This window comes from Falco naumanni, chromosome 8 (assembly GCF_017639655.2).
Source record: "Falco naumanni isolate bFalNau1 chromosome 8, bFalNau1.pat, whole genome shotgun sequence".
Lineage (NCBI taxonomy): Eukaryota > Metazoa > Chordata > Aves > Falconiformes > Falconidae > Falco > Falco naumanni.
In genome coordinates, this window is record NC_054061.1 from 3,411,740 (window position 1) to 3,424,056 (window position 12,317).

The window sequence follows — 12,317 nt, forward strand, 5'->3', positions numbered from 1 at the left end:
CGGTTCACGGTTCTTCAGCAGCTCCAAATTAAAAGCTGAGCTTGCTGCTTCTCCGTCGCTAAAATCTGCTTGCTTTAAGCCCCAAACGGTAATTAAAAAAAATATTAAATCTGTCTTCCACGGGGGTGAGGCAGTTCTGGTGACAGACCGGCGGAGCCGGGCACTGCGGTGGCCGATCCCGCTGGCTCCCCCAAAACGCCTTTAAGCGCGGAGGCAACGCGGTGCGCCGGTGGGGGGCTCCGCGGGCGCGGAGCTGCGCGCAGGCGCCCACCCCCGCGCCGGGCTGGGTCGGGCCGGGCCGGGCCGTCCCCTCGTCCCCCCCCTTGCCGCCCGCGACGTCGGCCGGCCCAGCGGCGCGGCCCGCCCCCCGCGGAGGGAGACGCCATTGCGGGTTGTTTGTGCAGGCGCGGAGGGAGGTGGCGGCGCCGCGGCCGCGGACTTTTTTTTTTTTTTTTTTTTTTTTTTTTTTTTCCCCCCCCCGCGGCGATCATGTCCACTCCGGCGCGGCGCAGGCTGATGCGCGACTTCAAGAGGTGAGCGAGGCCCCCGCCGGTACAGGGCCTGCGGGCACCGGGCCCCTACGCGACACGGGCTAGCTGGCAGCGGAGGAGGCACCGCGGCGGCTGCCCGGGCAGAGCCGCCCGGCCGCGGGCCTGACCCGGCAGTTTGTGGAACCGCGGCTCGGGCTCGCACGGGCCGGGCCAGCCCTGGGCGAGGGGGGGGCCGTGGGCAGCTGTGGCGGGGGGCGGCGATTCCCGGGGCGTCCCTTTGTGCTGAGGGACGGGGGCTGGCACGGAGCCCCCTCCCCCGGGGGGTGCCGCGGGCAGGGGCGCACTCCGAGCCGGCGGCTTCGCCCTTCCCTTCGGGGCAGCGGGGGAGGGAAGAGCCCTGCGGCTGCCGGGGTGAGCGGCGGGGTCCCGCCGGGCAGGGCCGGCTTTGTTTGTGCCGGGCGCCGCGGCACCGGCCGCCCGCCTCGCCCCTGCGCCGACGGCTGGGGGCGTCTGAGGATAGAAGTTGAAGCGGTGCCTTGAGGCAGGGGCAGCCGCCGCTGCTGGGGAGGGCCCGGGTCGCGGGGCAGGCCGGGCTGGGGGCCGGTGCTTCGGTGCCCTTGCCCTGGGGTGCCCGCCGGTGCGGAGCGGATTGGGGCTGGCTGTTTGTGCCCTGCTTCCTGCGCCCCCCGCCTCAGCCGAGCTCTGGCACACCGAAGGGGTTTGGCCCAGTCTGCTGGAGCGAGCAGGCAGAATGTAGGTGTGTTGGAGGCTTGTTGGGTCGACGGTGTCTCCGAAAATGAGTATTCGGGATAGACGTTCAAAAAATGAAGCCCAAAGAATTAGCGAACGCTTAATTTGTCTGTATGCAATAAACAAAACGCCCTTTAATGTTTTTATGCACATGCTATTCTGTCTAAAGCTTTCAGTCATGAGGCATCTTCTGTATAATACATACAAACTGCTAAAGAAGCAGTTATTAGTTGCGCTCTTTTAAACATTAATGGCTGATCCACAGGCTCTAGAATAATTTATTTCCAGTCTGACGTGTAGACGCATTTAAGAGAGTGTGGAAGAAGGTGGGGGGATCTTCTGTTAGCTTTAGAATATGTCATATTGTTTCACTGGACTGTAGTCGCTCGTAAGTTGTTGGAAGTGAGTCAGCTTTGATAGCATCTCTTTTTTTTAGCATAGCTATGTTATACCAGTACCTGAAAATACATCAGGAAACAGTTGACATGTATTGTAGTTGCTTTACGTGACTGCATGTAAAACTACAGTGGTAAGAGGCTGATCTGTGGATCTACAAACAGTTGCGTGTGTTTGAGGTGTGGAGCCTGCTTCTCTTGTACTCGGGTGTTGGTGTTAGCTAAGCGGGTGTTGCTTGATTGCTGTTCAAATCAAAACAGGATATTCAGTCCTTTTTATTGTATCCAGTTACACAGATGACGTGAACCAGTGATTTTTTTTCAGGGTGAGGGACTAAGTAATATTTCAAGACTGCAGTCAGATGTGGGTTTTATGATTTTATAATCTTAGAATAACTGGTTTAATAATTTTGAAATTTAAGGTGGAGTAAAGATTTTAAAGCTGTGGAAAAGTATAACCAAGTAAACACAAGGTAATAAATGTATGTATCAAATATGCAACAACTTTGATACCCCCAAACTTACGTAACTTCTTCATGTCAGTTCTTTTTATTCTTCTCTTTCCCACTGTTATATATTTGTTTAGCCTTATGTTACTTCTACCTCAGCAGACTGTGTGCTGTGAGCTGTGATTCACTTTGTTAAATATAAACTTCTTTTGCATGCTGTGATTGTCAAGAGCAATTGCAAAGAGAATAGTTCAACAGATTTTGTATCTCCTTGAATTTGTTTGACTAAACCAATAGAAAAAATTAGTTTGTTTGGGGTTTTTTTTGTTTCATTTTGGTTAGTTTGTTTTGGGTTTTTTTTCCTCTTAAAAAGGGGTTACAAATGCTGCATTTTCCCAAGCTGTTTAAGACTTCCAGGCATTTTTTGGATCGGTCTAATTTCCAGTCCTTGCCACAACCTTTCTGTAGTTAGACCCTTTGACAGTAGGGTGCACATGAGCTTTTAAATTGATCTAAAAACCAAAGCCATCTCTCAGATGCACTTGTCAGGCTGAATGCTTAGGCATTATTGTTGGCCTGCAGCCTGGCTGTCATGTAGGAAGAAGTCATGTTCCTGTTCTCCCTGACCAAAATAGTAGGTGGTTTATGCTGTTGATACTAAGCTGTCTGAACTGCGTGTGCTTGGAGAGCGAGGATGTAAACACAGAGTTCAGAAGGGATCTGAGCTGTAAACAGCAAGCCCTGCTCCTGGGCTGCCTCTGTAGGGCAGTGCCATTGCTCAGCATCCACGTATGCATGCAGGTTTATCACAGACTTGGGCAGCGCAAATGCAGGAGAGTTTACTGGCTGTATACCAGTGTCAGCTCTGAACAAACCTCCATGTACACGCTGATGTTCAGTTAGAATTTGTCCCTTGGTCTGCAGGGCTTTTGGTAGCAACTCATTCGTAAGCGTACTGTGATCAAGCCTCATGTTGACACTGAAGAATTGCTTTTGAAGCAAGGGCAGTCACTGGGGGCAGGTTCTTTATTCTTGCATAACTCGAGAGGCCAAGTAGGTGAGGTGGGTAGGAGCTGCCACTGAAGAGGTTTGATCAGGAAAATGCTCATCAGGTGATGAGGGCTTGCTGACCATTGTTCAGGGTCTTATGTGATCTTCAGCAGAAACACTGGTGTACAGAACCATGGGCAGAAGGAAAGTAACTGGGTCCTGTTCTCCGGTTGCGATACATATTTCTGTGTGGCCCAAGTTTATGTGGTTTTCAGTGAGTGTGCCTTTGCCTAGTCTAAGGATTAAGTAACTAAAAAGAATTAAAAATGCTTCCATGATTACTTCAGAGATAAACACATTTGTTGAACTGGTAAGAAGAAGCACTATACAGATTTTCCCCTTGTTCCCTTTTAAGCAATCAGCTTGCCAGTCAAAATAGGCTTATACCAAATTTAGCCACATCATGCACACAGATCTGGGAATGCACGAAAAGCTGCACTGACGGTCACTCGTGCTTAGTCCCAGCAAGTGTGCTGTGTAAGTCTCACTGGCTGGTTTTTGGCTCCTGTTTGTGGCTGCAGTTTGTTCTTGTCTTCATTGGTGGCAGCCAGCAGCAGTTGCTCTTTCATAGTTCGCTACATAGTACCGTAAATCTCAGCTGTACATGGTGCTTCAAAGTATTCTTGCCCTTAATGCTTTGCTCCCTGCACACTTAATGTAACCTGTTGGGCCATTGTAGTGTGTTGGTATAATACATGAGAAAATCTTGGTGTGTGTTGTCTTGTAGGTTTGTCTTTTGGAGTATTGATAATGTGTGTAATGCTTTGTGTATTCTCTGATTTAGAGTAATAAAATATTTACAAAATCTGGATATTACTGTTAAATTGAATACTTCCACCTGCAAGTATAATTATGTAAGGCTTGTCGTTCTATGTTTGTAATTCTTAGATTGCAAGAAGACCCTCCTGTGGGTGTCAGTGGTGCACCATCTGAGAACAACATAATGCAATGGAATGCAGTTATATTTGGGTAAGCATTTGTGATGACTATAAAATCCTGTATCAAAGGACTAAATAAACCTGGGTTTTGTTTTTACAGTTATTCTCTTCTTTTGTGTACGTAAAGTCAGCAAACTTAGAAACATGACCAAGTGTGCTGTTGCAGTGTTTTCAGGGGTAATGTAGAATGCATAGGAAAGAAAAAAAATAACATTTGTTCATCTTTTTTGTTGAATAAAGCTTGCTTAATGGCTGAATAAATAGGTTAGGCTGTGTAGGAGTTACGAAAAAACAGGTTTCCTCTCTAAAGTACCTAAGAGCCGCATGTTCTTGGCCATTAAATCCAGATGTATTAGCGGTGATTGGACTGATTCCCAGTGGAACGAGGTACAGGTTCTGTCTAGGAAGTTAACATTAGAAGTCCTACAGAACAGGAACTGGCTTTGTATCCTTTCGTAAAACTGAAGTATGCTTGCTAGTAATTTGCTCGTTAATTCTAATCTAGTCGCATAATGGTGTATGTATCATTTGAGATGATGATAAAGTAGGTATCTTGACTAGCAGATTGACTATGGGAAAGTGTCCTAGGCACAACAAAGCTCTCGGAGGTTGCCTCTGGATACTTGCCTAAATATTTAAATTATCGCCTCTGCTTGTGTCTTGGGGAGGATGAGGAAGAAGATCTAAATGTATTGTGCTTGTTTAGAAGTAGGTAGTGATCGTTTTTAACTGGAGTTTATTTTTAAAACCTTTCAGGCCAGAAGGGACGCCTTTTGAGGATGGTAAGCCGCTAACTTTTATATTCTCTGTCACTCTTACAAATGTTGCCAGTATTAACATCGTTCTGTTTTGAAAAAATAATAGATGTTATCTGTATATAATTTGGAACAAACCAAGCAAGCAAGTGAAGGAGTAAGGTCTTGTTGGCTATAAAAATACGTCTATTGATGTACGCAGTGTCTTGTCATAGTGGTTGGTGGTTGGTTAGAAAGCTGCAAAGCAATGCTTATATCAAGACTTGTTTATACATATACACTAGAGCTTTTAATGGGGGAAGTTGGTCTAATGGTGCCAGATGTGTTTTCACATCTCCATAGCTAAGCTCAGCAAGACAGTGTGCTTTGCTGGTTTCATCTGTGTGGCATGTTTGATTCATCTCCATTCTCCTAATGAAGAACAGGTGAAAAATCTTGACTTGTTCTGAATATAGAACTCAGTGAGGGGGAGGCAATACCGAATTTGTACATAAACATGAAAGTTAGTGTGTAATGAACCTCCCTTAGGCATATGAGGAATAATGAGTTTAATAATTATAGTATTATTGCAGTAATTGGCAGCAGATGGGGTTTTCCTCTGTGTTGGGTTGGAGGAGTTACAGTAAATTATTCACTGATCCATAATAAAGGTTTTCAGTGAATCAGTCATGAACTCCAAAGACTGAGATTGCTGATTATGAAATTCCAGTGTTTCTTTGCTGGCACCGCAGTGCCAAATTAATGAAACACCTTAAAGTCACCAACCATCGTGTTGGGTCACAGAAAAGGGGGAGGGCAGTGGGACAATTGGTGCTGGATCTAGCTGTCCTTGCCATGTACACAGTGAGTCTCCGAGCTTCTACCTAGCTGTTGCTGTTGGGTTTATTACTGTCACTAAGTAGTAGTTCCATTACCGCTTGAAATATATGAAAAGAAACCAGACTCAGTGTTGTTAGCTTATACAATGGTGAGAAGAAATACTGATCACGAAGCACATAGGTTAACCTATGTTGTATATATTTCTGGAGGTGTTCTTTTGTTGTCAGTTAATCTGATTGTATTTGTTTTTGTTTGGACAGGTACTTTTAAACTAGTAATAGAATTTTCCGAAGAATATCCAAATAAGCCTCCAACTGTTAGGTTTTTATCAAAAATGTTCCATCCAAATGGTGAGTAAATCATTTTGATTTAGCCATAATACCCATTAAATACTGTGGTGTGGTCATGTGTTCTGTGAAGCTCCAGAATGCTTAACAGCTCTCAATCTCTCTTCATTGCTGCCTCCTAAGTAGATGTCTGGGACAGCAACTGCTTGATGAAAAATTAAGAATTATGATGCTATTAGGAAGCAGCTATCTGTCTCTTTCTAATCAATAGATAGCCTCGGTAGCAAAGCCTGTGAGCATTTTCAGCAGCAGCTGCACTTAGGTTGGCTTAAAGAGGCAATTCTGGTTGCAGATTCCTGCCCTCTTCCATTTAACAGCAATTGTGTATGCGCAGCCACATTGTGAATCGGAGCAGGGAAGTGATCAAGCCAGATGTTATTTATTTCTGTCAGATGAGATTTCAGCCAAGTCCATGCCTTCATTTGGTTCCCTGTACCAGCCTGTGCTAGCACAAGGAAGAAGGTGAGAATGCACAGCCGTAGGGAAGTGCGAGGAGGGCTGACCCCAGCCCAGTGATGAGAAAGTGCTGCGGTTCCTGCTCCAGCACTTGATAGGTTTTATTCAGTTATTCTTGCATGCAGAAAACACAAACCATGCCTTTTGCTTTTCCAAGCCCCTCTGTAGCAATATGTTACATAATGTGCAGGGCAGTGTGCCTCTGCTAGTAATCTGTTGGGGTTTATTGGCACAAACAAGCCTGAAGACAAGGGTTTCGGAGTTTGAGTGGTGAGTTTGTTTCACACAGGCTATATTAAGACAGCTGGTAGGTATCCAGACAGAAGCAGTGTTTCAAGCACACTTTCCAGTATTTTTTCTTACCTGTCTTGGTGTGTCTCATAGTGAGCATAGAGTATGTGAAAAGAGGGCAAGAACTCCTGCTGTGGAGTGCGTGATAGCTGTGAGATCCTCAGCTGGCACAGTGGATTCTGCTCCCGCAGTAAATATCTCGCTGCTCTCTGGGAGCATGCTCTCCACTGTGTGCATAGGGGCCAGTCACACAAGAGGAGCAAGAATCAAGTCTACCAGTTCCTGTGCTAATGCCATCATCACTAGACCTTCCTCCTTTTTCTCTTAAGTGTTGTTACTTGCAGTAATACATCTTCAAAATACAAGGTGTCATACGACAGAAGATTGTGAAGCATAACTGCTGTCTCCTTCCCTAAAGCATTAATTTAAGCATAGACTGAATTGGAATGGTAAATCTGCCTTGAACAGTATGTAATGAACAAACTATAAAATAAATCTGATTGTTTCCAAATATCTGTTGTATTTGCAGTTTATGCGGATGGTAGCATATGTTTAGATATTCTTCAGAATCGCTGGAGTCCAACATACGATGTTTCATCTATTTTAACTTCAATTCAGGTAACTTCACATCTCTTTTAGCAAATAATTCTGTTGTTGTTAGTCTCTCTTCCAGAATACACAGCTCGGTGATGGGGCTAACCAGGTATCTGTATCAAAGGGGACTTCAAATACTTGTGAGCTAAGCAGTAATTTTTCAGATCAAATAAAGGCTAAGGTGTTGTCTGATGTAATGACTAATTTTGAGCTACAAAACTGCTGTTAGGTATTTCTTGCAGGAAAAGTTACTGGTTTGGATTCCTTTTTAACTCTTTAGTCAAGACAGGACATCAGATGGTAGAAATTTGCCTAGTGTTTGAAACACTAACCTTTATCCTGAAGCCTTGCCCACTGAAGTCCTCGGGGAGACAGTACTGCTAAAACCTAATTTACTTGGAATAAGTAAAAATGGTGTGGCTCAGCAAAAATGCATATTTTCTTTTCTCCTGTGTGATTGTTTTTATTTGTCTATAGTGAAGTTCTGTAGGAGGCATCTTAAGCCCCTCTTCAGTCCTGAATGACAATAGTAGTGTAATTGCCAAATAATCAATTACCATCATGCTGCTAACTGGTACAAATGACGGTGTACCTGTGAGGTTTGAGAACCTCAAAGTGTATGCAGTGCTACTGCTTCACAGTGTATAATTTGAGGTTCAGTGGTGTAATTATGGGTGCCTAACCATGAGTTTAACTGTTGGTTTTTTTCAGTTGGGCTCTTCTGAGTCATGTATGCCTCCTGAAACACAGTATTTGTAAGTTGTAAGTTGATTTTTCCATGATTTAAAAGGTGTTGGTTTGTCTCATGTTTTGTTTTCCCCTTTTTGCAGTCTCTGCTTGATGAACCTAATCCAAACAGTCCAGCAAACAGTCAGGCGGCACAACTTTATCAAGAGAACAAACGTGAATATGAGAAAAGAGTTTCAGCTATTGTTGAACAAAGTTGGAATGATTCGTAACAGCTGCTTTGTTACTCTCCATCCTCATAATCATGACGTACAATTTAACTCTCAATAGAAAGGCTACCAGAAATTTCAAGTGCCACAGTTCTAAGAATTTGCATAAAAACTCACTTGCAAACAAAATTAAGCCCTCCAGTTTAGGAAACTTAAAAGCTTGTGTATCTCGATTAACGTACTTTTTATTGCATGGTATGAACTAAGTTATTGCTACATAAATTTGTAATATATCCTGTTTGTATTTTTTTCCCAAGTGTATAATGTTGGTGTGGAGTTTTCATGACAGAATATACACATTTTGTAAATCTGTACTTTTTCAAATATTGAATGCCTTATTTTTGAATTCTTTAGATTTTTAAATTGGAGAAAAGCACTTAACAAAGTTTTTATATATAAATATTTCATGTAAAACTGTTAAATACATAACCTTAGTGCAAGACATTCTGCTTTCACTCTGTATCTCTTTCAAAGGGCTCATTTTTACTCCATTTTTCCTCTTGGTACATGCTGATGATACCATGCACTTTACAAACAGAAGTTAACCTATGATGTAGTTGTCTTTACTGGATATTTGCTTCTGCACCAGGGCTTAACTTGATTCTTTGTGTCCTCAGTTGTATGAGGAAGAGAAGTATTGGTAGCTGCCAACTTACAAATGGGGAAACAGATGTAACGATTTTGCTAAAAGTCCCACTTTAAACCAGCGACAGAGTTGCAAACGGGACCTGGGTGACCAGGCTTAATGATGATGTATTCTGATAACTTATTTTTTTAGGGAGATTGTATTTTACCAAGTTGTGAAATGCTGTCATCTAAATCTGTCCTATATTCACATACTGATACTGTAATATAGTTTTTAATATCTTCTAATAATTAAAGAGGTGTCCCATTAGTTTCCCTTGGGGGTAGGGAAAGAATTAATAACCAATGGCAGCAAACTTGGCTCTGTGCACCACGTGGTCAGGTCTTGTGTCTGTTCACAACAGTTCCACATACTCTTAAATTGCCAGTTTTAAAGAAGTTTGGTCTTGTTTCTGTAAGTGTTGATGTGGGAATTTCTTACTGTATTCTGTAAACCAGGCTGGATAACTAGAGTAAAGATTTAAGCCCTTTTTTTTTTTTTTTTTTCTCCTTTTCCTCCCAGCAGCAGAATTGTAATCCCTTTGTCGTAATTCCAACCAGCATTACATATGTATTAAAACCCCAATCCCTGTACCAAAATACAGCTCAGCGTTGCCTGAAAATCAGTGGAAGTTTATTTCAGCTAGAAGAGAAAATGTTTATTTGCAGTAGTCATTACTAAAAGTTAAGTCTCTCTCACACCTGCTTGCAAAATTATTCTTTAATTTATAGGAGCAGCACTACTAAGTTTTGAAACAGCAGAGTACTAGTTAAACTGCTGTGTGTTAGTAGCTTGTGAAACAAAACTAGTTTACCTTAGATAAGAACTGTTAGGAAAATTTAATTAGTGTGCAAAGGCTCTGAAACTAGTGCTAAGTAATACTAAACCACAGTCTTGAAAAGTCAGTTTGCTTTCCTTGAGTCAGTGAATTTGTGTTTAAAAATTCTTCAGTCTGCATCTGATTATTAACAGAAACCCCAAAGGATCCAGTTTGCCTCTTGACTGGTGAAATTACAGTAACTCTAGCAAAGTGGTGGTAAAGCAGCATCAGTGCAGATATTTTGGTTCACAGAATACAGAAGTTTCCTGCTTCTAAGAATTACTCTAAACTTTTTAACATTTAAAAAAAATTTTACCTCCTGTTTCAGTATTTTTGTTCATTTGACATATGGGCGTGAGGTGATGTTTGCCATTCATCGGAGTCCACGTTAATTTGATTGCTCCTGAACAGGCAGTTTAGCCTAGTTACAGATTGGTGAAGCTCAGAACATGTTCCTGTGCATCTGGGATGGAGGCAGCATGTGTCTGAGAAACCTGATCGGAGCAGAAGGAGGTTTAATTAGCGATCAGCACCGCAAACTCACAGTGCCCGTGCCTGGGCAGGGACCCACAGACACGGTCCAGGTGTGCGTCTGAAGCGGTAAGGGCAGCGCTTGGAGCCTGCAGTTGGTAAACTTCAGGTGGGAAATGCCCTGCTGTCCCCCAGGCAGGGTCCTCGCTGTATTCCCAGCCTGTGCTGGGCAGGGACGTGGCCTTGTTTGACGGGATTTTGCTGTGTGAGCTGCGGAATGTGGATGTGAACATCGGGATGGCGAAACCCAGGTTTTCAATGACCTGCCTAGAGGAGCCGGCGGCTGAGGGGGGAGTTTCAGAGCACAGGACACATGGCATCCTCCGAGGGCTGCTGGGGTGGACGAGGACTGGCGACTCGCGAGCCCTCCCAAAGCACGCGTTAAAAATCATCACAGGGTAGAGCTTAAAATCCGTTGGTAGCCACAATTGGATTACCAAGCAAAACGAGCCCGTTGATGATGGTGTAATTAATTTACCGCGAAGCCTGACTAACAGGAGCTGCCATCACGTCGCTCCCGCTGCTGGCGCTGCTCGGGAAGGCCAGCTCGCCATCCCGCACCGGGGTACCCCGGGAGCGAGCCTGTGCCGCCCGCAGCGGGGCTCCCCCGGCAGCCTGCCGGTGCCGACCACCCGCTGGGTTATTCCCACCGCCGGCGGAGGGGGTGCGGCGCCTCCCGCTCTCCCGCGGTGGGAGGCAGCTCGCTGCCCGCCTCGCCACGAACTGACGCAGCGGCCGGGGGCACGGGGCTGATATTTAGCGGCAGAGGCCGCGGGGCTCCCCGGGGGACGGGTCTTTCGCCGAGGGCCGAGCCGGGCCCCCCCCCCGGCAGCGGCGCCGTCCCCGGGCCGGGCCGCTCTGCCCCACGGCTCGTCTGCCCCGGCGGAGCGCGGGCGGGGCCGCGCAGGCGCTGAGGGAGCTGTGGGCCGCCCCCCCCCCCCCGGGCCGCCGCGCTCCCCCCCAGTGCCGCCGCGCTCCCCCCCCGGGCCGAGGGGTGCGGGGCCGTGCGCCGCTTCGTGCCCCCGCCCCGGGCCTGCCAGCGGGCCGGGGCCGGAGGCGGCTGCGGGCGGAGCGCGGCCCGGGGAGGCCCCTGGGCGATGAGCCATTGCCCGCCCGGCGCTGCTGGCGGGGGCGCAGCGCGGCCGCCTCCGCTGCCCCCGGAGACCCCCCGGGAAGGGCCGCGGGTGGGGGTGACCCCCCGCCTGCAGCAGGGGGGACCGTGCCCCCAGCGCGCCGCTCGGTGTCCTGGGAAGGGAGCAGCCGGTGGGGCCCGCGGGTGACAGCAGGTGCTGCCCGATCCCTCCGCATGCCACAAAGCCAGGGAGTCCCGTGAAATTCCAGAACAAAAATGCCCAGGCTCACACGAGCACCGTCACAAGAACCTTTGCAGTGCAGTTAATTTCTTAAGTACTGCGCCGGGATGCTTGGTTTTGTAATTAATTAGGAGATGTAATGCAGTAAGCTTGGTAGGACAGCGGGATTAATTAAGGAGGTGCTGATGGGTACGCAGATTTTGGTTTTATAGCTCCTCACGGGGCTTTAGTTCATTGATACTAAACAGCTCATAATTGCTTCTTTTCCATGGGATTCCGTATAAAGCTCTAAAATCACTTTGGAGACTTTGTAAAATCACTTACCCCAGTGCTTTTGTGCCACGTAGGCACGTCAGTCACCTGCTTTTGCAGAGGGACATCGGGAGGTGTCCAGCTCCGCAGCTCGGCTAGGTCGGGAGGAGGCCGGTGCCGGCGGCTCTCCAGCCCGAGCTCCAAGTGTGAGAACTCCCTCGCCTTCAGGTGTGTCGCACTAACGTTACTCACAAGCATCAAACACTGCGCTGCTGCTGCTGCTCCTCTCTGCATTCCCTGGAGATGGCTCTGCCGAATACAGTCCCAAGCCAAAACTACAGGACTCGGATCTTCAGAAATGTGGTTAACTTCGCTTGTGTGAGTCGTCCCGTTGGGATTCTTCACCGTAACACAGATAAACGTGTGTAATTACAGAATCGAGGCCTTAGGCTGTGAGAAGTGAAGGAATCACAGCTTGAGGTGGT

The 12,317-nt window shown here is 46.6% G+C and overlaps 1 protein-coding gene across 1 annotated transcript; it reads left to right on the forward strand.

The window, feature by feature from the left end:
- The first annotated feature begins 377 nt into the window (after positions 1-377).
- Positions 378-8,733, forward strand: UBE2B (ubiquitin conjugating enzyme E2 B). Its single transcript, XM_040604402.1, has 6 exons — positions 378-533; positions 4,024-4,104; positions 4,830-4,855; positions 5,908-5,997; positions 7,271-7,359; positions 8,166-8,733. The coding sequence occupies exons 1-6, from the start codon at positions 490-492 to the stop codon at positions 8,292-8,294; spliced, it is 459 nt and encodes a 152-aa protein (XP_040460336.1). The 5' UTR covers positions 378-489; the 3' UTR covers positions 8,295-8,733.
- Positions 8,734-12,317: the final 3,584 nt, after the last annotated feature.

What these genes read in the sequence shown, in the direction of transcription:
- UBE2B (XM_040604402.1), top strand. Translation starts at nt 490, where the DNA reads ATGTCCACTCCGGCGCGGCGCAGGCTGATGCGCGACTTCAAGAG. An exon ending in AGGGACGCCTTTTGAGGATG is followed by an intron (nt 4,856 to 5,907) that starts GTAAGCCGCTAA and finishes TTGTTTGGACAG; the next exon opens with GTACTTTTAAACTAGTAATA. An exon ending in AAAAATGTTCCATCCAAATG is followed by an intron (nt 5,998 to 7,270) that starts GTGAGTAAATCA and finishes TTGTATTTGCAG; the next exon opens with TTTATGCGGATGGTAGCATA.